Source organism: Oncorhynchus clarkii, chromosome 10 (genome assembly GCF_045791955.1).
Source record: "Oncorhynchus clarkii lewisi isolate Uvic-CL-2024 chromosome 10, UVic_Ocla_1.0, whole genome shotgun sequence".
In the NCBI taxonomy this organism is placed as follows: domain Eukaryota; kingdom Metazoa; phylum Chordata; class Actinopteri; order Salmoniformes; family Salmonidae; genus Oncorhynchus; species Oncorhynchus clarkii.
In genome coordinates this window covers 8,810,933-8,836,110 of record NC_092156.1, presented here as the reverse complement: position 1 = coordinate 8,836,110, position 25,178 = coordinate 8,810,933, and the positions used below count along the sequence as shown (strand labels likewise).

General features: G+C 48.6%; 1 protein-coding gene across 1 annotated transcript in view; it reads right to left on the bottom strand.

Moving 5' to 3' along the window:
• Positions 1–6,125: 6,125 nt before the first annotated feature.
• LOC139417976 (teneurin-2-like) overlaps positions 6,126–25,178 on the bottom strand; it is a 343,240-nt gene continuing 324,187 nt past the window's right edge. Inside the window, exons 17-30 of the mRNA XM_071167012.1 lie at positions 24,901–25,162; positions 23,938–24,205; positions 23,287–23,430; positions 21,730–21,982; positions 20,603–20,623; positions 20,037–20,269; positions 18,538–18,692; positions 15,435–16,309; positions 14,267–14,442; positions 13,178–13,413; positions 11,577–11,873; positions 8,906–10,526; positions 8,674–8,804; positions 6,126–8,549 (exon numbers count right to left, since the gene is read on the bottom strand). Of these exons, the coding sequence (XP_071023113.1) occupies positions 7,812–8,549; positions 8,674–8,804; positions 8,906–10,526; positions 11,577–11,873; positions 13,178–13,413; positions 14,267–14,442; positions 15,435–16,309; positions 18,538–18,692; positions 20,037–20,269; positions 20,603–20,623; positions 21,730–21,982; positions 23,287–23,430; positions 23,938–24,205; positions 24,901–25,162 (5,410 nt within the window). The 3' untranslated portion in view covers positions 6,126–7,811. The remainder of the gene's footprint in view (positions 8,550–8,673; positions 8,805–8,905; positions 10,527–11,576; positions 11,874–13,177; positions 13,414–14,266; positions 14,443–15,434; positions 16,310–18,537; positions 18,693–20,036; positions 20,270–20,602; positions 20,624–21,729; positions 21,983–23,286; positions 23,431–23,937; positions 24,206–24,900; positions 25,163–25,178) is intronic.

Genomic DNA, 25,178 nt, shown 5'->3' with positions numbered 1-25,178 from the left:
AGGCAGGTCCTGCAGGTCCTAGTTTCTACCTTCTTAACATCATTATTAACAAGGCAGGACCTACAGGCCCTAGTTTCTACCTTCTTAACAACACTATCAACAGGCCCTAGTTTTGTCACACCTGGACTACTGTTCAGTCTTGTGGTCAGGTGCCACAAAAAGAGACTTACGAAAATTGCAGTTGGCTCAGAACAGGGCAGCACAACTGTTCCTTGGATGTACACAGAGAGCTAACATTAATAATATGCATGTCAATCTCTCCTGGCTGAAAGTGGTGGAGAGATTGACTTCATCACAACTTTTATTTATGAGAATGCACCGAGCTGTTGAAAATTGAATGCACCGAGCTGTTGAAAATTGAATGCACCGAGCTGTCTCTCTAAACTACTGGCACACAGCTCAGACACCCATGCATACCCCACAAGACATCCCACAAGAGGTCTCTTCACTGTCCCTAAGTCCAGAACAGACTATGGGAGGTGCACAGTACTACATAGAGCCATGACTACATGGAATTCTATTCCACATTAAGTAACTGACGCAAGCAGTAAAATTAGATTTAAAAAACAGATTAAAAATCACCTTATGGAACAGCGGGAACTGTGAAGCAACACACACACACACACACACACTCTTCTTTGTCTTGCAGGTTGACGTTTTATTGTCATGAATCTTGCCCCGGAGGCAGAACTGAACGATTTCTGCTAGATGGGCAGGCTTGTCACGTTCTGACCATCGTTCGTGTGTGTTTTCCTTGTTTTGGTGTTGGTCAGGACGTGAGCTGGGTGGGCATTCTATGTTGTGTGTCTGGTTTGTCTATTTCTATGTTTGGCCTGATATGGTTCTCAATCAGAGGCAGGTGTTAGTCATTGTCTCTGATTGGGAACCATATTTAGGTAGCCTGTTTTGTGTTGGGTTTTGTGGGTGGTTGTTTTCGTGTCTGTGTTTGTTTCACCACACAGGACTGTTTCGGTTTTCACATTTATTGTTTTGTATATTTGTAGTGTTTTTCCCGGTATTCGTCTTGATTAAAGATGTTTATAAATTACCACGCTGCGTTTTGGTCCGCCTCTCTTTCACCAGAAGAAAACCGTAACAGAACCACCCACCAACCAAGGACCAAGGGGCGTGGTAAACAGAGGCAAAAGCAACAGAGGCAGCAGGAGAAGCAGCAGCAGGAGAAGCAGCAGCAGCAGCAGGAGAAGCAGCAGCAGCAGGAGAAGCAACAGAGGCAGGAGAAGCAGCAGCAGCAGGAGAAGCAACAGAGGCAGCAGGAGAAGCAGCAGCAGGAGAAGCAGCAGCAGCAGCAGGAGAAGCAGCAGCAGCAGGAGAAGCAACAACAGCAGCAGGAGAAGCAACAGCAGCAGCAGGAGAAGCAGCAGCAGCAGGAGAAGCAACAGAGGCAGCAGGAGAAGCAACAGCAGGAGAAGCAACAGAGGCAGCAGGAGAAGCAACAGCAGGAGAAGCAACAACAGCAGCAGGAGAAGCAACAGCAGCAGCAGGAGAAGCAGCAGCAGCAGGAGAAGCAACAGAGGCAGGAGAAGCAGCAGCAGCAGGAGAAGCAACAGAGGCAGCAGGAGAAGCAACAGCAGGAGAAGCAACAGAGGCAGCAGGAGAAGCAGCAGCAGCAGCAGGAGAAGCAACAGAGGCAGCAGGAGAAGCAACAGCGGCAGCAGGAGAAGCAACAGGAGAAGCAGCAGGAGAAGCAGAAGCAGCAGGAGAAGCAGCAGGAGAAGCAGCAGGAGAAGCAGAAGCAGCAGGAGAAGCAACAGGTGCAGCAGGAGCAGCAGCAGCAGCAAAAGCAGCAGCAGGAGAAGCAGCAGCAGCAGCAGGAGAAGCAGAAGCAGCAGGAGAAGCAACAGCAGCAGCAGGAGAAGCAAAAGCAGCAGCAGGAGAAGCAGCAGCAGCAGCAGGAGAAGCAAAAGCAGCAGCAGGAGAAGCAGCAGCAGCAGCAGGAGAAGCAGAAGCAGCAGGAGAAGCAACAGCAGCAGCAGGAGAAGCAACAGCAGCAGCAGGAGAAGCAACAGCAGCAAAAGCAGCAGCAGGAGAAGCAGCAGCAGCAGCAGCAGCAGGAGCAGTGGGAGAGGCTGCACTATTTGGAAGAATGGACTTGGGGAATATTTCCGCCCCAAAGCCGAGCTGGAGGCAGCGAAAGCAGAGAGGCGGCATTATGAGGAGCTAGCACGGCAGAGCGGCTGGAAGCCCGAGAGGCAGCCCCAAAAATGTATTGGGGGGGGCACAGGGAGAGTGTGGCAGAGTCAGGAGTCAGACCTGAGCCAACTCCCCCTGTTTACCGTAAGGAGCCATGGATGTTATCGGAGCTATCGGCAACGCTGAGGGCTGAGTTTGAGAGGGTCGAGGAATTATTGGACAGAATGGAGGAGAGTGAACGGATGGAAGATGAGGAGACACTCGAGGAGGTGTTAATAGAATTGGGGGAGTGTGAGGAGAGAGAGCAGTTGATTTGGCATAGTATGCACGGCATTCGCCCTGAGGAGCGTGTTAGCTGTCCGATGCCACCTGTGTCAGTTCCGCATCTCTTTCACCAGGAAACTGTAACAAGGCTGCTATGTCAACATTTGGCTATATCGTTTATTTTTTGGTCTTAATTTAAGGTTAGGTATTAGGGTTGGCACTGTGGTTAAGGTTAGGTCTAAAATTAGATTGTGCCAGCTAGTGACCAATCTGCAGAGCTGCCTCCAGGGCAAGATTCATCATTGTCTTCCTCCCTGTCAGTGTATGTGGTGGAGGACAGGAATCGAGATGGCGGAGGAGGAGGAGGGGAGCACGCCTGTCTCACGGCCCTGGACGGCCCTGTGCTGCTGCTGCTGTTTGTGGGACATGATAACCTGATCCCTGAGCCTAACAGTGTACAACGGTTTTGACTAGGTGGAATACAGCTATGACCGGAAGTAACTTTTTCATAGCAGGTTAGGAGAAGTAACGTAGCGGGTTAGGAGAAGTAACGTAGCAGGTTAGGAGAAGTAACGTAGCGGGTTAGGAGAAGTAACGTAGCGGGTTAGGAGAAGTAACGTAGTGGGTTAGGAGAAGTAACGTAGCGGGTTAGGAGAAGTAACGTAGCGAGTTAGGAGAAGTAACGTAGCGAGTTAGGAGAAGTAACGTAGCGGGTTAGGAGAAGTAACGTAGCGGGTTAGGAGAAGTAACGTAGCGGGTTAGGAGAAGTAACGTAGCGGGTTAGGAGAAGTAACGTAGCGGGTTAGGAGAAGTAACGTAGCGGGTTAGGAGAAGTAACGTAGCGGGTTAGGAGAAGTAACGTAGCGGGTTAGGAGAAGTAACGTAGCGGGTTAGGAGAAGTAACGTAGCGGGTTAGGAGAAGTAACGTAGCGGGTTAGGAGAAGTAACGTAGCGGGTTAGGAGAAGTAACGTAGCGGGTTAGGAAAAGTAACGTAGCGGGTTAGGAGAAGTAACGTAGCGGGTTAGGAGAAGTAACGTAGCGGGTTAGGAGAAGTAGCGGGTTAGGAGAAGTAACGTAGCGGGTTAGGAGAAGTAACGTAGCGGGTTAGGAGAAGTAACGTAGCGGGTTAGAAGAAGTAACGTAGCGGGTTAGGAGAAGTAACGTAGCGGGTTAGGAGAAGTAACGTAGCGGGTTAGGAGAAGTAACGTAGCGGGTTAGGAGAAGTAGCGGGTTAGGAGAAGTAACGTAGCGGGTTAGGAGAAGTAACGTAGCGGGTTAGGAGAAGTAACGTAGCGGGTTAGAAGAAGTAACGTAGCGGGTTAGGAGAAGTAACGTAGCGGGTTAGGAGAAGTAACGTAGCGGGTTAGGAGAAGTAACGTAGCGGGTTAGGAGAAGTAGCGGGTTAGGAGAAGTAACGTAGCGGGTTAGGAGAAGTAACGTAGCGGGTTAGGAGAAGTAACGTAGCGGTTTAGGAGAAGTAACGTAGCGGGTTAGGAGAAGTAACGTAGCGGGTTAGGAGAAGTAACGTAGCGGGTTAGGAGAAGTAACGTAGCAGGTTAGGAGAAGTAACGTAGCGGGTTAGGAGAAGTAACGTAGCGGGTTAGGAGAAGTAACGTAGTGGGTTAGGAGAAGTAGCGGGTTAGGAGAAGTAACGTAGCGGGTTAGGAGAAGTAACGTAGCGGGTTAGGAGAAGTAACGTAGCGGGTTAGGAGAAGTAACGTAGCGGGTTAGGAGAAGTAACGTAGCAGGTTAGGAGAACTAGGTTAAAGTTAGGAAAAGGGTTAGCTAACATGCTCTTCTAACCGGCTACGAAGTCACTTCCGGTCACAACTGTACTCCATCTAGTCACGACCGTGTACAACCCTCTGGGAGTTTCAACTGACTTTTCACTTCCTGTCTCCGGCTCTTTTTTGTGGTAACTTTATTATACTCGCTTGACTTTGTACGTCATATGCCAAAGAAAAACAAGAAATACTCAAAGTATTAAAGCAAACTTTCGTTTAAAAAAAAAAGTATTGTCACGTCTTCACCAAAGAAAAATGTCTCAATAAAGGATGAGTAATCAGTTGAATTAATAACAGTTGATATTTAATTGTTTTGTTTTTCAGATTGGAGATGTAGGAAACTCAAGTTTCTCTTTCAATCAATAATAACAAATATTTGCTTTTCATGGTAAAGAAAACTATGTAAGGTAACTAAGGAACTTCCAAAAAAAACAAGTTAAATCATTCAAACAAACAGACTTTACTTGTTAGTCAAAGGAGGTGCTACAGTTAAAACCAGTTATAGCTGGTTTAAACACATGTAAATATGTGCCTTTTATCTGTGTGTTAGTCAGGTGGCTGTTTGCACAACTCATTTTGGGCAGTGTTCCTCACCCCACTGGCTTAAAGCTCTCACATGTGGGCTGAGTGTGGGGCCAGGGAGTGTTTGTATTTCTTTTGTATATCAGTCATTCTGTGAGTTCAGATCTAAGCCTCGTTTATACCTGGTGCTAACATGTGTCCTGATGTTGTCCACATTCTGAATGTGCCCACATCTTTAAACAAGTGTAGACGATAACTGATTGTGATCCCTTGTCGTGATGTGTTTAGTTCTATATTTTTTATTTTTAATCCCAGCCCCAGTCCTTGCCGGAGGCCTTTTGCCTTTTGGTAGGCCGTCATTGTAAATAAGAATTTGTTCTTGCCTAGTTAAATAAAGGTTGAATAAAAAATAAATAAAAAAGATTTTCCTGACCACCTCTGGAGGTATTTTGAGACGCGTTATAATGAATCAAGATCTCTTACAAGCGTATACAGATTTGGATTATCAAACCATTTAAACCGTCCCTCTAAAATCATTGACAGGTAGCACCATTGACTCGAGGCATCAATATTTGGCTTAAAATAAAAATGTGAATTACACTGAAATATATACCTTTTTGAGAAAGAGGATCATCAAGATTAGAACCGATGACCTTCTGTCCAGTGTCTAGTCCACTGTGCCAGTCGTTTTATTTTTTAGTCCGAAAGCTGTTCAGTCAGAAAGTTAGAAACGTATAAACTTAGTATATTAAAAATGTGATTAGTTAAGAATGTTGGTTAAGGTTGGAAAACCAAAGTCTCAACTGGAATTTCGAACTCGCAACTTTGCAGGTCCTGCGTTTAATGCTGCATTCGTAACCAAATGGGAAGGTGGTGATTACCACTTGTGAATTCGTAAATACCAGTTGGATGCATTCACTTGCTTTGAACTCGTTGAGAAACGGCGATTGGCTAATGGCCAACAAGCTACGTTAACCATAAACTAAAAGTACAACTATCACGCTTGTAAACAAATTAGTGTTTAAAAAAAACATTAATAGATAGCTTTTTATAAATAATGTTCTGCAACATTTAACTGCCTGAAAATGCTTTAAGAGATAATTACTCAAACAGAAGGATGCTATATTAGCTAGCTGGCTATGACTATCCAACACGGGAACTCTTCCAAGTAAGCTTTCAGTTTTACAAATGTATTGCCACTGTGGCCTGGAGCCGGACCGTTCTCGACATCACTGCTGTACTCTAGTCAGTCTTTATACGGCAGGGTCAGGGTTCAAAGATGCTTCTGGCAGGTGATAATTAAACCTGTAAAAATAGCCTGGGAGCCATGAGAACCCACTGCAGCTGACAGGAAGTGGTTTGCCTCCAATGATCTCAATTGGAATAATACAACACTCGCCTTTAATCTTAATTTACCTCAGCATTACCAAGGAAGACAATTTTACCTGCCACTCAACATTTGGCAGATTCATTTGCTTTGATTTATTCGCAATTTTCAAAGTTTAGGCTAATGATAAAAATAGTGGAAGTGCTGAGTGGAAGTTAGTCCACCACTGCCCTCAGGGAAGCACGTCGAACCACAGCTCCTTGCCGAAAGAGGGAAAAGAACAGTCCATGCAACATGAAAAACCAAGTTTATTCTGATAAACTTCCCACATAATCCTCGTCCTAGTGTAAAGAATGTTTCATGTTACCTATTCATGTACATATTGACATCCATACTGTGGTTCTTCACAGTGAAAATATACGTTTTACAGATATTGGGTGTGGTTACAGAGATGTCACTAGGTAAAAAAAGAAAATAAATAAAAAGCTCCCGTGTTGAAAGGGGAGGTTCGAGTTCGACCAATCAAATGTAAAAGGTTCGAGTTTGACCAATCAAATGTAAAAGGTTCGAGTTCGACCAATCAAATGTAAAAGGTTTGAGTTCGACCAATCAAATGTAAAAGGTTCGAGTTCGACCAATCAAATGTAAAAGGTTCGAGTTCGACCAATCAAATGTAAAAGGTTCGAGTTCGACCAATCAAATGTAATAAGATCCGTAAGTAGACACTCTTCTAGGGATTTTCACAGAACAATAGTAAAGTCTCTTCTTTTGAGAAATGTACAAATTAGACCGCTTTCAGGACATGGATCTGTGTTGCTGAATGAATGTACACATTTAACTTGGTAATGTGTAAGGAAACAGGTTTCACAGTTGTAAAGACAAAAATAAAAAAAATGTAAACAATATGAAAACACGACATACACCACATATATTTGTCCGTAACACGTTGTCTTGGGCTGCAAATATTAAATCAAAAACAAACATTGAGAATACTTTCATATTTTACAAAAAATAAAAGAATGTCTTCCTCAATACAAATTCATCATGATTGTCATATAGTGAAAACAAAAAGAGCAAGAAAAATAAAACGGATTAAAATAAATAGCATTTGAGTCCATTTTTATTTTCTAAGTGAGAGAGGGTTTCCTGACTGATCTTGGCAGTCAACAACAAGTGAAAGTCTTATTTCAAAGTCTACTGCACGGGGACATACAAATCTACATACATGTCACATCCTCAATATCTGTCTTTGTTCAATTAAAACATATATTACTATGTACTCTGAATGAAGAACAACTGAGCGTCCTTAAACATTGTTCATGGTTATGACTGTATTGGCAAGTGATGGCTCTATGTTCTCCAGACAGCGGTCTGAGACAGTTGAAAAGTTGTTTAGCCACTAGAAAGAAAAGCCTTGACTGGGTTGCCATTGTCTGTGTTGGGTACGTCTGATTAGATGTTTGAAAGCAGTTCACTTTTTCCTCATTGGCATCAATACCAATCCCTCCGCAAAAACATGTAAAAAGATTTTCTAGTTTTTCAAAATCCCGTTTTTCCCCCTCTTAAAAAAGTAAGTTCATTATCGTTAGTAGTTAAGGGTGCTTTTTCTAAATCATTGTCTGAACTCATTCAGGCGCTGTTTTAACCTTCAGCAAGACATCTGTTTTGTGAGATGGTGTCCTCTCAGATGCCCCTGCAGCACTGCCAGGGAAACCCCCTTTACTCTCCCTAGGAGATGAAGTGTCAAAGGGGCGGGGCTCTGTTACCTCTTGCCCACCTCGTTCTGTCTGAGGAACTGGATGTTGCTGCTGCTGTCTGCCAGTTCTGGGTACTGCTCCACAGGCAGCACATAGTACCCATCGTAGCCTGGCACCTTCCCTGTTGCCAGGAGCTGCTGCCTCTCTCCCTCTGCCCATAGCCTCCCTCCCTCTCTGCTCTCTTTCAGATGTTGCTGCTCTCTCATCCAGGCCCCCGACAGGGCTCTCTGGTGGGCCTGCTCTAGCAGGCGACCCCTCTCCTTCTCCAGCACGTCAGCCGCTAGGCCGTAACGTACGCTCAGGGACAACGCCACCGTGTGGATCTCCACAGTGACACCCCGGCGAGAGCGTCCGCTGACAGTCACGTTGACGCCGTTCTCCAGAGATTTCCTCCCCCCGCTCAGCCCCAGAGACAGCAGGTCACTGTCAGCCAGGCCCAGCTTCACAAAGAAGTGGCAGTCCTTCCCGTCTATGGTGTAGTGGGTCCCCTCCAGATAGATGGCGTTGTTCAGGACCTGGGCCACTTTACGGCTGTCCTCACTGGCCAGGCCTGATACACCAGTCATCACATGTCCCTCCTTGATGGCCAGCATCATGCCCCGGCCCACGATGGGGATCTTGGTGCCGAACCAGTAGCCAGGCTTGTCCTGTTTGGTCCGGCGCTCTTTGTTGAGCAACCTCCCCTCCAGAGCCATGAAGGCCTGGTTGTGGCGCTCTACTGCATGCTGCACCCCTGTGATCAGCTGGAGACAGTAGAGAGTCAGGCCAGACTGTTATATTTCAATGAATTAACATCAATTACATTGAGATTCGCCTGTTTAGTCTTAGTTATCAGTAGGTGAAATATGTATTTTCTAAATGACTCACCGGAGCAGTCTCACAGTCCTGGCTCGCCAGTAGTTCATAAGGAGGGTCAACAAAATCCATGGAGTGCCTGGGGAAGCCTGGTATGATGTTACCGAGCTGGAAACCAAACATCACCAACCAGCTCTTCACGTCTGCAAAACAGAATTCAAACACGTCAAGATGTCACAACATAACTGATGGATTTGGTTTTTAATAACAGGTCATAAAGGAAAACAAACACAATCCCTGTTACCTGTCACATAGCTCTTGATGTCTATCATGTCACTGAGTGGGTTGTTGTTCTTGAACATGTACAGATTGAATGGGGCGGGTTCCTTGCCGATCTTAGGTAAGAGTTTATGGTCTGGTGCAGTCCATCGGCCTGCCAGCACGTCGTAGTCTCTCTGGGCAAAGTGCACCAGCTTGGTGAGGGGGTCGTAGAGTCCTCCGTGGAAGCCCACCACCATGTTGAAGTCAGGGTTGGAGTCGTGGTACACCTCGCCGTAGGCAGTGTACTGGAGCTGCTTGACCATCTGTCCGTTGCTGCTGAAGACGGCGAGCGGCGTGCCCGTGTTGTCCGCGGCGATGTAATACTCCTCTCCTCCGGTCACCTCCATGGCAAACAGATGGCCCTGCAGGTCGTAGTAGAACGAGGTGATCTCCCCTCCGGAGTGGTTGTACACGTGGGTGATCCTGCCGGGGTAGTTGAGGTCAGCGTAGAAGAACTGCAGGTGCTCTCCCTCGTTGGTCTTCCTGGAGACGCGGCGGCCCAGGCCGTCGTAGCGGTAACGCACGCTCCACCCCGCGGGCGTGCGGCTGTACGCCTGCTCCAGCAGCCCGTTGGAGTTGTAGTCGAACACGTCGGCGCCGCGCTGGCTCAGGACGCCGTCCTCGTCCACGTGGTACTGCATGTCTCCCAGGCGGGTGATGCGGTCTCGCAGGTCGTAGCGCAGCGGTAGCAGGCGGGCGCTGTTCCCAGGGTTCAGCAGGTGCAAGTTGCCGTTCAGGTCGTAGCTGTAACGCCAGGTGGACCAGTCGTTGACTTTGACCCCGACAAGCTGGCCGTCACCATCGTACTCGTAGCGGTACTGTGTGGTGTTGGCATACGGCCCGATCTTCAGCTCTCTCTTAATGACCCGGCCCATGCTGTCGTACTGCACCGTCATCCAGTACATGAGCGAGCGGAAGATCTCGTACTGCACCTCTTTGATGCGGCCGTGGGCGTCAAAGTGCTTGCTGAGGGTCATCACTGCCGTGGTGATTATCTGGTTGATGTCATAGTAGATAATGCCAAACTTGCCAAAGTGCTCCACCTTGCCTGAGATCTCGTCGTAGCGGTAGAGGTCCAAGGGCAGGGGCGTCTCACCGATCACAGGCTTGATGCTGGCCACACGGAAGCTGTTGTCGTGGTAGGTGTAGTCGAAGCGGGCGTTGACCATGCCCTCTTCAGAGAAGCGATACATCTGTCTGTCCACTAGGGGGCCTATCTTCCGGTAACGGATGGTGCAGGAGAACCCCCCGCTCTGCAGGTTGACCATCTTCAGCACGCCGGTCGTATCGTCGTAGCCCAACGTGACGGCTGTGCCGTCGTACAGGACCTCAGACAGCTTGGCCAGCTTGCCGTACCTGTAGATGACGCGTCGGGCCGTGCCCAGGTAGAAGGTGGCACGCGGTCGTCCGTCCTCGCTGAAGTCGTGGATGACGGTGGCGTTGCTCTCGGGAGGGTTGTAGATGTTGCGGATGTAACCGACGGAGACGTGGGTGGACATGGTGTGTCTGGCCATGCTGGGCATGGTGACAGACGTGAGACGCCCCGAGGTGTCAAACTCAAACACGTACTGTTTCTGACTCTGCTGGAGGAGCAGCACCATGGACTGAGGAGAGATGGGAAAGAAAAGGCATATTTTGTATTTTATTCTGTACTGTAGTCTGGACACCTTGAAAAACTTAAACAACAAAACTCAGAGACAGGCTAGTGGAAAACTGTCTGGCACTTTGTTCCCAGGCAACTAACAGTACACACACAGACACACAGACACACAGAGACACACAGAGACACACAGACACATAGAGACACACAGACATACAGAGACACACAGAGATACACAGAGATACACAGACACACAGAGACACACAGACACAGACACACAGACATACAGACACACAGAGACACACAGACACATAGAGGCACACAGAGACACACAGACATACAGAGACACACAGACACAGAGACACAGAGACACACAGAGACACACAGAGACACACAGACACACAGACACACAGAGACACACAGAGACACACAGAGACACAGAGACACGCAGACATACAGAGATACACAGACATACACAGACACACAGAGACACACAGACACAGACACACACAGAGACACACAGACACACAGAGACACACAGACACACAGAGACACACAGACACACAGAGACACACAGAGACACACAGAGATACACAGACACACAGAGACACACAGAGACACACAGAGACACACAGACACACAGAGACACACACAGACGCAGAGACACGCAGACATACAGACACAGACAGAGACACGCAGACGCACAGAGACACACAGACATACAGAGACACACAGACACACAGAGACACACAGAGATACACAGACTCACAGAGACACACAGACACAGACACACAGACATACAGAGACACACAGACACACAGAGACACACAGAGATACACAGACACACACAGACACAGACACACAGACACACAGAGACACACAGACACACAGAGACACGCAGACACACAGACACACAGAGACACACAGACACACAGACACACAGATACACAGAAACACACAGAGACACAGAAACACACAGAGACACAGAGACACAGAGACACACACAGACACACAGAGACACACACACACCCAGTAGTGTATCAGAGTGCCTCACCCTGTCCAGATAGCTGAAGCTCCACACCTTGCCGTCCACAAAGGTGCGTGAGAGGATGCGTCCGAAGGTGTCGAACTCGCTCCTCTGGCTCATGCTGCCTCTCTGCAGGCCCACCAGGCGTCCGGTGGGGGAGTAGGACACGTTGACCACAGCCAGGCTGCTGCTGGGCAGCCAGGTGGCCGGACGGCTCTGCTGGTCATACATGATCCTCAGCGTGAACTTACGGTGGTCGTCATAGATCTTCTCTGTGCGAGTGTTGCGGTCAAAATCAATGGAAAGGAGGTTCCTGCCGTGGGCCTGTGGAGAGAGAGGAAGGTACATTACATTAGTCACAGATACCTGTGGAGAGAGAGGAAGGTACATTACATTAGTCACAGATACCTGTGGAGAGAGAGGAAGGTACATTACATTAGTCACAGATACCTGTGGAGAGAGAGGAAGGTACATTACATTAGTCACAGATACCTGTGGAGAGAGAGGAGACATTACATTAGTCACAGATACCTGTGGAGAGAGAGGAAGGTACATTACATTAGTCACAGATACCTGTGGAGAGAGAGGAAGGTACATTACATTAGTCACAGATACCTGTGGAGAGAGAGGAGACATTACATTAGTCACAGATACCTGTGGAGAGAGAGGAAGGTACATTACATTAGTCACAGATACCTGTGGAGAGAGAGGAGACATTACATTAGTCACAGATACCTGTGGAGAGAGAGGATGGTACATTACATTAGTCACAGATACCTGTGGAGAGAGAGGAAGGTACATTACATTAGTCACAGATACCTGTGGAGAGAGAGGAAGGTACATTACATTAGCCACAGATACCTGTGGAGAGAGAGGAAGGTACATTACATTAGTCACAGATACCTGTGGAGAGAGAGGAGACATTACATTAGTCACAGATACCCGTGGAGAGAGAGGAAGGGAGGAGGGAGGACAACGACCCTAAGCACACAGCCAAGACAATGCGGGAGTGGCTTCGGGACAAGTCTCTGAATGTCCTTGAGTGGCCCAGCCAGAGCCCGGACTTGAACCCGATCGACCTGAAAATAGCTGTGCAGCGACGCTCCCCATGCAACCTGACAGAGCTTGAGAGGATCTACAGAGAAGGATGGGAGAAACTCCCAAAATACAGGTGTGCCAAGCTTGTAGCATCATACCCAAGAAGATTCGAGGCTGTAATCGCTGCCAAAGGTGCTTCAACAAAGTATCGAGTAAAGGGTCTGAATACTTCTGGAAATGTGATATGAAGTTTTTTTTATTTTTAATAAATTATCAAAAATGTCAAAAAACCTGTTTTTGCTTTGTCATTATGGGGTATTGTGTGTAGATTGATATTTTTTTTAATCAATTTTAGAACAAGGCTGTAAAGTATATATATTTTTTAAGTCAAGGGGTCTGAATACACTGTATATATATATATATATTGAAATACAACAACATTACTCTCTAAATTGTATATTGTAGTTCTATTTTTCTTCCTCAGTGACACATGTTATCATACAGAGACGGCCTTTAGTCTGACAGACAACAAGCTGCATTGATTACGAAAACCTCCAGAAATGGATTGACATCAGAGCACTCCAGCTTACCCTCAACTTCCTGCCATATATGGTCACTTTACTTTTGATCACTTCCTTCCTCATCCTCCACTCGATGGAATTCAGCCCGCTGTCGGTGGGCAGAGTGATGTTACGCCGACCAATGGTAGGGCTGACTGCGCCGGCTAGGATGTGGGGCTCTGTGTGGAAACTGAGGCCCATGCCGTTGGCATACGACACCCGCAGAGTGCCATTGTAACAGAACTGGTAGTTGTTCCGTACTTGGTCTGCAGGGGGAGCAGCAGACACACACACACACACACACACGTGTTATATGAGAAGTGTTTTATTACAGAGATTCCATTTGACGTGATTTAATGCTCTGCATTAGAGGACATGTGGTCTCTGGATGTGTGTACTTTACTCCCAGACAATAACAGGGTATCCTCTCTCAGAACGACATGACCAGAGATAAGAGGGTCTCTCAGCCAAATGCAGAACATGAGTCTTTTATTCCATTTCCAGTAATGAGATCAACTGAGGAAAAAAAGGTATCTGGAAACAAAATAATCCACGGAGTTTTAACGTGAGGAAAACTTCTTGAAACACGTCTAACAAAAACAAGAGTAACTCAAAACCAGCTCTTAACATCTTTCAAAACTCAATTTATCTCCTGGAAACAGGAGAAGTAAACTTTGTGAGCCTTTTAAAGACAGATTTACTTTGGAGACGCCATTTCAGTCAGAACTCCCACATCAGATTGAAATAAAGTGCGCAGTTAGAGGTAGACAAGTCAGTTTGCCCTCTTTTACCAGCCCCCCCCAGGGTAGACTTTCATATCAATCTCTTCAATTCTTATTCTCACGACTCCAGTCGTTTCCAGACGTACAGATGAAATAGCATTTATTTTCTGTCACACCCCCGTGGGTCAGCGGGGAAATCCGTTCTCTCTCTCCCCCTCCCTCTCCCTCTCCCCCTCCCCCTCCCCCTCCTCGCTAAACGGCTGTAATAACCTCTGGGATCAGGGGCCGTCTTGTCGGGCAGCAACATGACGAAAATTCCAATTCGTAGAATATATTTTTTTATGAGATTTAAAAAAAAAAAAATTGTGGGGGGGGGGGGGGTGACATTGTTAGTTACCTTGCACCACGGTGTAGGACGCCTCCGCAGAGGACAAGTTGGTGATGACGGTGACGTCATCGTCTCTGTTGGAGCGCTCCACGTCGACATTGACGGATTGCTCCATCTCCCGGTGCAGGCTGGTCACCACTCCCGTTGGGTAGGTGACGTTAGTCAGACGCCCCTCACTGTCATACCTGCACAGGGGGAAAGGAACAGGACGGAGCTGAGTCAAGTAGACATGGAGGGAAAACAAATCCTTACACGTGTGCTGGGAAACAAAGCTTGGTTGTTTAATCAAACGTGAGACCAACAGATGTCCTCTAGTACTCAGTGTAGTACCAGTGTCAGATACCAGATGGTGACAGTGACATACTGTTGATCTGACAGAATCCAGACTCTCTCTCTCTCTCTCTCTCTCTCTCTCTCTCTCTCTCTCTCTCTCTCTCTCTCTCTCTCTCTCTCTCTCTCTCTCTCTCTCTCTCTCTCTCTCTCTCTCTCTCTCTCTCTCTCTCTCTCTCTCTCTCTCTCTCTCTCTCTCTCTCTCTCTCTCTCTCTCTCTCTCTCTCTCTCTCTCTCTCTCTCTCTCTCATGCATTATTTCCATGGTAATTACTCATTTACTTCAGCCCACATGAACATGTGAGTTATATCACTGAGTTGTTCATTTACCCAGCCACATTACACATATATACACAAGTATATTCACACAGAGCGTTGGGCCAGTAACCGGAAGGTTGCTGGATCGAATCCCCTCGTTTTGCCCCTGAGTAAGGAAGTTAACCCACTGTTCCCCGGGCTCTGAAGATGTGGATGTCGATTATGTTAGCCCCCCCCCCCCCCTCTCTGATTCAGATGGGTTGGGTTAAATGTGGAAGACACATTTCAGTTGAATGCATTCAGTTGGACAACTGACCAGGTATCCCCCCTTTCATTCAGTTGTACAACTGACCAGGTATCCCCCCTTTCATTCAGTTGGACAACTGACTAGGTATCCCCCTTTCATTCAGTTGGACAACTGATCAGGTATCCCCCCTTTCATTCAGTTGGACAACTGACCAGGTATCCCCCCTTTCATTCAGTTGGACAACTGACTAGGTATCCCCCTTTCATTCAGTTGGACAACTGACTAGGTATCCCCCCTTTCATTCAGTTGGACAACTGACCAGGTATCCCCCCTTTTCCCTTACTCATAGAAGTTGGTCCATCCAGTCTCATCAGCCTTGGAGGCCAGCAGACCTGTGTTCGCAGCATAGCTCATCAGCGCCACTTCCTGGTTTAGGGCAGATACGGAGCGCAGGCCGCCGGCAGGGTCCAGCCCCAGGCTGACCACCTGGTTCTCAGGCAGCAGCACCAGCCTCAGCTGACCAGAGCCGTCCCTCCTCACCCTCAGGGTGTTGTTACAGTTATCAGCCACAGCAGCCAGCTCCCCGTCCGGCCCGTAGGTGAAGTTATACAGGAGTTCTCCGGTGATCAGACTGACTGTGTGTCTGTGGAGCCCATCTCTACTGAACACGTAGTGCTCCTGTTCCCGCGGTGACCCCACCTCATACAGCCCTATGGGCGTGGCCACGGGCCTGTTGCGCCTCACCGCCCGCACGCGGATGTTGTTGAGGTCAGCGATGAACAGCGTGCCGTCGGGAGACACGGCGAGCGAGGAGGGGGCGTTGAGCCCGGCGTCTGTGGCGTAGCCCTCGTCGCCAGAGAAGCACTGGCAGTTGACGTCGTTCTTGCAGTCGCACTCGGAGGTGGCGCCGGCCAGCGGAGAGATCTCCCCGGAAGCGCTGACATGCCGCACGCGGTTGATCTTCTTCTCGTCCGTCTCGGCGATGTAGAGCACGCCGGTGTGGGAGATGGCGATGGCCGTGGCGCTCTCCAGAGCTGAGTGGATGGCCAGCTTGCTCAGGGAGTAGTCGATGCCCGGGACCTGGCAGTGCATGGGCCTCCCAGCGATGATGCTGACCTGGTGGTTCTCAGTGATGCGCATGATCACATTGTTCTCCAGAACATACAGGGAGTTGTCTGTAGGGTTCACCGCCAGGTCAGTGGGCCACTCCAGACGCACCTGGATCAACAGACACAGAACACATGAGTCATCACAAACACACTGGAATTCTCCCCCCCAGCCCTCTCCCTCTAGTCTCCCCAAGCCCTCTGTAGATCTCTCCCTCTAGTCTCCCCCCCAGCCCTCTGTAGATCTCTCCCTCTAGTCTCCCCCAGCCCTCTGTAGATCTCTCCCTCTAGTCTCCCCCAGCCCTCTGTAGATCTCTCCCTCTAGTCTCCCCCCAGCCCTCTGTAGATATCTCCCTCTAGTCTCCCCCAGCCCTCTGTAGATCTCTCCCTCTAGTCTCCCCCAGCCCTCTGTAGATCTCTCCCTCTAGTCTCCCCCCCAGCCCTCTGTAGATCTCTCCCTCTAGTCTCCCCCAGCCCCCTGTAGATATCTCCCTCTAGTCTTCCCCCCAGCCCTCTGTAGATCTCTCCCTCTAGTCTTTCAAGTCTATCCAACTTTCTCTCTCTCACACACTATTCAGAAGTAGGGTTGCACAATTCTGGTATCTTCCCCAAAATTTCCAGGTTATTCCTTCCTGATTCCAGAAATTTTCCAACATGGAGAATCTGGAAAACCTGGGAATTTAGGGAAAGATATCGGAATTGTGCAACCCTACTCAGAAGACGGTAGAGATTGGATTTCTGTATAGGTGGGTATTAATACTGTCAATGTATGACTACAAACAGGCAGCACTGAGCACACAGCCATGCAAACTCCATAGACAAACATTTCCAGTAGAATGGCCTTACTGAAGAGCTCGGTGACTTTCAATGTGGCACCGTCGTAGGATACCACCTTTCCAACAAGTCAGTTCGTCAAATGTCTGTCCTGCTGTGCTGTTATTGTGAAGTGGAAACGTCCAGGAGCAACAACGGCTCAGCCGCGAAGTGGTAGGCCACACAAGCTCACAGAACAGGACCGCTGAGTGCTGAAGCACGTCTGTCCTCGATTGCAACACTCACTACCGAGTTCCAAACTGCCTCTGGAAGCAACATCAGCACAAGAACTGTTTTGTCGGGAGCTTCATGAAATGGGTTTGTATGGCCGAGCAACCGGCTGGAGTGGTGTAAAGCTCGCAGCCATTGGACTATGGGGTTTGGTGGATGCCATGAGAACGCTACATACCACAATGCATAGTGCCAACTGTACAGTGGTAGAGGAGGAATAATGGGGCTGTTTTTCATGGTTTGGGTCCTTTAGTTCCAGCGAAGGAAAATCTTCACCCTACAGCATACAATGACATTCTAGACAAGTTTGGGGAAGGTCCTTTCCTGTTTCGGCATGACAATGCCCCCGTGCACAGAGCAAGGTCCACAGAGAAATGGTTTGTCGAGATCAGTGCGGAAGAACTTGACTGGCCTGCACAGAGCCCTGACTTCAACCCTATCGAACACCTTTGGGATTAATACGAACGCCGACCGAGAGCCAGGCCTAATCGCCCAACATCAGTGCCGGATCTCACTAATGCTCGTGGCTGAATGGAAGCTAGTCCCTGCAGCAACGTTCCAACATCTAGTGGAAAGCCTTCCCAGAAGAGTGGAGGCTGTTATAGCAGCAACGTTCCAACATCTAGTGGAAAGCCTTCCCAGAAGAGTGGAGGCTGTTATAGCAGCAATGTTCCAACATCTAGTGGAAAGTCTTCCCAGAAGAGTAGGCTGTTATAGCAGCAATGTTCCAACATCTAGTGGAAAGTCTTCCCAGAAGAATAGGCTGTTATAGCAGCAATGTTCCAACATCTAGTGGAAAGTCTTCCCAGAAGAGTAGGCTGTTATAGCAGCAATGTTCCAACATCTAGTGGAAAGCCTTCCCAGAAGAGTGGAGGCTGTTATAGCAGCAATGTTCCAACATCTAGAGGAAAGCCTTCCCAGAAGAGTGGAGGCTGTTATAGCAGCAATGTTCCAACATCTAGAGGAAGGCCTTCCCAGAAGAGTGGAGGCTGTTATAGCAGCAAAGGGGGGACCAACTCCATATTAATGTCCATCATTTTAGAATGAGGTGTTCGATGAGCAGGTGTCCACATACCTTTAGTCATGTAGTGTATCTCCCTCTAAAATACAGTCTCTGTAGTTGTCCAGTTTAGTGTATTTGGCCATAAGGCAGAGGGATGGAGATATCCTTTAGACTGCAAAGTCTAGCCTCAGCAGCACTACACAGGTGTTCTGCCCCCACAAAAGGACCCATAAGTCCAAAATATAAAGATATAAAACATAGCTTTGTTTTGCTCCCCACGGTTCCCTCCTGACCTGACTGACGTCCATGCTGGAGTCACAGCTGAGTGGGCGGACCGCTGTGAGGTCGTTGGTCTTGATCAGGGTGGAGATGATCCCGTTCTGGTCCACCTTACGGATCATGGTGGCGTCAACAAAGTACATGAGACCGTTCTTATCCACGGCGATCCCTGACAGACAGAAAGACATAAGAGAGAGAGGAGAGGGGGGCAGTGTTAGAAATCACAACATTCTGATATGAGGGGGGGGGGGGGGGGCAGGGTTCGAAATCACAACATTCTGACATGGGGGGGGGGGGGGGGGGGGGGGGGCAGGGTTAGAAATCACAACATTCTGACATGGGGGGGGGGGGCAGGGTTAGAAATCACAACATTCTGACATGTGAAAACTAGTTCTGGTGCTGCTGACACAAACAGTCAAAACAAAGTCAAAGTTGTGCTCATCAGGTATTCTGTTGTAACATGGAACTGGCATCAGGATGTCGGTGTGCTAGCTCCTCATCCTGCTTGTGACACCAAGTGACAGTGCAACACTACGCCCAGGAGTTTGGTGTCAGGAAGTGCCATCGTCTCTTTTCCAGGTCACTGCTCTGAACAAATCACTGTCGTTTCCATACACCCACCCCCTGAAGATAGCCTACACTAGATAGATATTGAGCAGTGGAGGCTGCTTAAGGGAGGACGGCTCATAATAATGGCTGGATCAGAGCAAATTGAATTTGATACCATTTCACCTAGTCCACTCCAGCCATTACCTGCACATCCATCTTCTGCACATCTACCATTCCAGTGTTTAATTGCCATATTGTAATTACTTCACCACCATGGCTTATTTATTGCCTTAACTCCCTTATTTGACCTCATTTTTACTCACTGTATATAGACTTTGTTTTCCTTTTGTTTCTACTGTGTTATTGACTGTATGTTTGGTTTATTCCATGTGTAACTCTGTGTCGTTGTATGTGTCAAACTGCTTTGCTTTATCTTGGCCAGGTCACAGTTGCAAATGAGAACTTGTTCTCAACTGGCCTACCTGGTTAAATAAAGGTAAAATGAAATAAATAAAAATAAAATTACCACGAGCCCGTCCTCCCCAATTAAGCTGCCACCAACCTCCTGTGATATTGAGTGACAGCTAAACAGCCCTAATGAACAGCAGGTGAACCTGTGTAAAATCCCACAAAAAATGTGTAAAATCCCACAATAAATGTGTAAGTAACAGTTTGTAAGGGACAGTTTGTAAGGGACAGTTTGCAATTGACCGTTTGCAAGTGACAGTTTGCAAGTGACAGTTTGTAAGTGACAGTTTGTAAGTGACCGTTTGTAAGTGACAGTTTGCAAGTGACAGTTTGCAAGTGACAGTCAGCTATAGCAAAATAATCCTTAAGGAAATTAGAGGAGTGGAACTGATTTTATAGTGAACGTGTGGAGCACAGTAGCCCTGCAAGAGTACTCAGTAACAAGTCACTGTCACCTCCCCAGTCCTGGTTGATAGCCCCTGCTCCTGGTACTCACCCCTGGGGTTCATGAGTGCGGCCTCCATGGCCTTGCCACCGTCCCCACAGCGAGCCTCGTCGAAGGGGACACACTGCTCGCCGGTCCCAGCCACCACCTGGGCATTGTCCAACAACTGCCGCCCGCTGGTGAGTGAGCGCACGCGGTATATCTGCCGAGAGTTGGTGTCTGAGAGGAAGACCGCCCCAGACATTGGGTCCACCGCTAGGTAGTACTTGTGTGTTGGGTTGTTCCTACGGAGAAATTATATGAGAGAATATTTCTGCCCCTGAACAGGCAGTTAACCCACTGTTCCTAGGCCGTCATTGAAAATAAGAATTTGTTCTTAACTGAGTTAAAGTTAAATAAAGGTAAAATAAAAATATATATATTTTAGATGGTAATAATAATTAACCCCCAGCAACTAAAATCAATTTCAAGAAGTGGGACAGATAATCCCTCAAAGGACTAAAACAGAGATTGGGAGAACATTCCAAAGGCGCCCCAACATACAGGAAGACAACTATCGCTTTCTACAGCTGTATGTCAGGCAATGTCACCAAGCTGCTGGATGACGCATAACTTACCCATGTCTCAAGTCTTTATTTCTGAAAACAAAACAAAGAAAACAACCTTGTTAGTTTCCACCCATCATCCTACTTAACCCCTCCTCCACTGGCACCCTCCTCTACTGGCACCCTCCTCCACTGGCACCCTCCTCCACTGGCACCCTCCTCCACTGGCACCCTCCTCCACTGACACCCTCCTCCACTGGCACCCTCCTCCACTGACACCCTCCTCCACTGACACCCTCCTCCACTGGCACCCTCCTCCACTGGCACCCTCCTCCACTGGCACCCTCCTCCACTGACACCCTCCTCCACTGACACCCTCCTCCACTGGCACCCTCCTCCACTGGCACCCTCCTCCACTGACACCCTCCTCCACTGGCACCCTCCTCCACTGGCACCCTCCTCCACTGGCACCCTCCTCCACTGGCACCCTCCTCCACTGGCACCCTCCTCCACTGGCACCCTCCTCCACTGACACCCTCCTCCACTGACACCCTCCTCCACTGGCACCCTCCTCCACTGGCACCCTCCTCCACTGGCACCCTCCTCCACTGACACCCTCCTCCACTGACACCCTGCTCCACTGACACCCTCCTCTACTGGCACCCTCCTCCACTGACACCCTCCTCCACTGACACCCTCCTCTACTGGCACCCTCCTCCACTGACACCCTCCTCCACTGGCACCCTCCTCCACTGGCACCCTCCTCCACTGGCACCCTCCTCCACTGGCACCCTCCTCCACTGACACCCTCCTCCACTGACACCCTCCTCCACTGACACCCTCCTCTACTGGCACCCTCCTCCACTGGCACCCTCCTCCACTGACACCCTCCTCCACTGACACCCTCCTCCACTGACACCCTCCTCTACTTAACCCCTCCTCTACTGGCACCCTCCTCCACTGGCACCCTCCTCCACTGGCACCCTCCTCCACTGGCACCCTCCTCCACTGACACCCTCTGTACGTTGATACCCTCCTCCACTGACACCCTCCTCCACTGACACCCTCTGTACGTTGATACCCTCCTCCACTGACACCCTCCTCCACTGGCACCCTCCTCTACTGGCACCTTCCTCCACTGGCACCCTCCTCCACTGACACCCTCCTCCACTGACACCCTCTGCACGTTGATAGCTTACCTGAGCTCCAACACAGCCGTGGTGTTGAGGGTGGGATAGACCCGGCGGATGAAGTTGAGGTCTCCAACGTACAGGCTGCCGTCCCCCCCACAGGCCAGCGCCACGGGGGCCAGCAGCTTGTTGCCCTCGGCCAGACCACTGCAGCTGGGACAGGAGATACTGCGCCTGCGCCCGTTACCCATGATGCTGTTGATGACTGGAGGCTGCTGCTCTGAGACAAACACATTCTCCCCACTGCCTTTGTGTAAAATGCCTGAAACAGTAGAGGCAAACAGTTCTGATTCAAAACGATATCCTTTTAGATCCTAAAAATACAGCAAGGGAACAAAGACCCTTTTAAAAACAATCAACCTCCATCTTAATATGAACTTACTTATCATTTTAGACTTTCCCAAAAATAAAACAAAGTAATTCAATCTGTAATCCAATACTGTTGAAACTGTTGCTATAGAAACAAGGTGAGTTTCAGGGTGGGGAAGGTGTTGAATACTTGTCTAATGTTTTATTTTTCATATTTAAAATAATAAAATAAAAATGTTCACATTTATCTTCCACTTTGACATGACAGAGTACCTCATGTAGATCGTCGACCAGAAATGACAATTACATCCATTTTAATCAGACTTTTTTTTAGCAACAAAATGGGGGAGAAGTCAAGGGGTGTGAATCATTTCTGATGGCACTGCATGTGTATCTAACCTTGTGGGGGGAAACACAATTCAGTCCCAATCCTATTTTCCCTAGCCCTAAATGGTACACTAACCCGAAAACCTAACCCGAAAACCTAACCCGAAAACCTAACCCGAAAACTAACCCGGATTCTAAACCCAATAGAAATAGCATTTGACCTTGTGGAGACAAACACAATGATCCTCAGTTGGTCACATTTTTTTGTTTGTTTACTATTCTTGTGGGGACTTCTGGACACACACACACACACACACACACACACACACACTCTTTTAAATGTATGTCAATTGTCAAGTCTCTTGTCTGTAATGTCATTACGCGTCGAACCCCAGTAAGACCAGCTGTCGTCATTGACTCCCTGCTTGTCATTGCCTCCACACAGGAATATTCTATTGGTATTCAGGGCACGCCTAATCCTGTCAAACACGGAGGTGAAACACCGGTGTTGTCGGAGGAGATTAGCAGTGGCGCTGCACTGATATAGAGATGAGACGAGACAAGGCCACTTGGATGTTAAACATTCATTCATGCGCTCAAATAAGTGGTCTGGTTTCAGTGACCGCACCTTTTTAACATTTCACAACACTAAACAAAAAAACGGAAAGAATTCACACAGTTGTGAATGATCTGACTGTGATAGTAGCCTGTCTGTCCCGGCGTGAGGGAACTCGGTTCTAAAACAGCCCTGTTCTGACTTTTAAAGGATGTAGGTCTCTTTTTTTAAAAACTAGGCAAGTCAGTTAAGAACACATTGTCCTTTTCCGACTCGCAATCTCTCTCTCCTTTCCTGTCTACCCTCCACTGTCCTATCTCAATCAAATAAATCAAATCCATAAAATATGAAAACAAAACGTTGTAGAGTCGTACCACTGGCGATGTTGAGGGTGTGATGTTTGTCCAGGGACCAGCCCCCTAAGTTGGAGGGCAGCAGCTCATATCCCTGCAGCATCGCTGTCCTCTTCTCCCACAGGATCTGACTGGGACACGTCTCATACTCAAACCCCACGGACACTGTAGAAAAACAGAGGAGAATAACACTTTAACATCGCCTCATAAAGTAACACAGACATTGAACGTACAGTCAGTGAATGATCTAAATGTCTTCATGGTCACACCAACCACACGTGATACACAGGTCTAGTTTACTTCAATAGGAATGTTAATCAGGCGAGTGACATTTAATGAGACGTGTGTGTGTGTGTGTGTGTGCGTGCGTGCGTGCGTGTGCGCGTGCGTGTGTGTGGAGAGAAACGTACTCAGCCTGATCACATGCTGTATGTGTGAATGGATGGGCCCCGAGGTAGACAACTGTTCACACCTACACAGTAGCACAGTCTGTTACTGCGCTGGTGTCAACTTAACTAAACATGTGATAATTTAGAGAAGCTTATGTCTGATTAGAATGAGTGAGAGATTGTCAGAGAGCTCTGCCAACCTGTTGCAGTAACACATGGTACTGTGTCTGGGTAGATGGTTACATCTAATATAACGGACCAAACATCTCACGCTGCTACTCACCAGACGCTTGGGTCAGACCATAGACCCTCTGCCTGTAGACATCGGTCTTGTCCCAGATGTAGGTGTAGGCCAGGTTAGGAGAGGCGTGGAACCACTTCTGGAAGAGATGTCCCTCCACAGCCACCATCAGGTGCACCTTGGCCAGGGAGAGAGGCACCAGGGCCTGGGTCATGGTCACCTTCAGCAGGGCGTGGTACCCGGAGGCCCGAGAGCTCAGGTAGCACAGCTTCAGACCTGTGCCCGGGATCTCCAGCTGCTCATGAACCACCTAGGAGGAGCAGGGAGAGAGGGAAACAGAGAGGAAGAGGAAGAGAGAAACGTGAGACAGAGAAGACAAGAAAGTGTGAGAGAAGCAGAGCTAGAGAGAGAGAGAGAGAGAGAGAGAGAAACAGAGCTAGAGAGAGAGAGAGAAACAGAGCTAGAGAGTGAGAGAGAAACAGAGCTAGAGAGAGAGAGAGAAACAGAGCTAGAGAGTGAGAGATAGGGAGAGAAACAGAGCTAGAGAGAGAGAGAGAGAGAGAGAGAGACAGAGCTAGAGAGAGAGAGAAACAGAGCTAGAGAGAGAGAAACAGAGCTAGAGAGAGAGAGAGAGAAACAGATCTAGAGAGAGAGAGAGAGAGAAATAGAGCTAGAGAGAGAGAGAAACAGAGCTATAGAGCGAGAGAGAGAGAGAGAGAAACAGAGCTAGAGAGAGAGAGAGAGAGAGAGAAACAGAGCTAGAGAGCGAGAGAGTAAGAGAAACAGAGCTAGAGAGAGAGAGTAAGAGAAACAGAGCTAGAGAGAGAGAGAAAGAAACAGAGCTAGAGAGAGAGAGAGAAACAGAGCTAGAGAGAGAGAGAGGGAGAGAAACAGAGCTAGAGAGAGAGAGAGAGAAACAGAGCTAGAGAGAGAGAGAGAGAGAGAGAGAGAGCGAGAGAGATAGAGAGCGAGAGAGATAGAGAAGAGAGAGCGCTGTGTATGTACCTGAGTCTCAGGGATGATGTGCCTCTCTGCAGGGTGAGAGCTGAAGAAGGAGGAGAGGGGCGAGGCCACCACCACAGGGTCGGGGAGGACGTAGCCGCTGAGGTCACAGGCTGGGATGGTGTTCTCCTCCGTCTTCAGCACCAGCGTGTCCATGGCATAGAACCGGTTCCAGGGTAGCCACACCGTGCGCTCCTGGCTCAGGAACGGAGCTCGCTCGAAGAGCAGGGCCAGAGACACGCCCCCATTGGCCACCAGGTCAAATCTAGAGCGGAACAAAG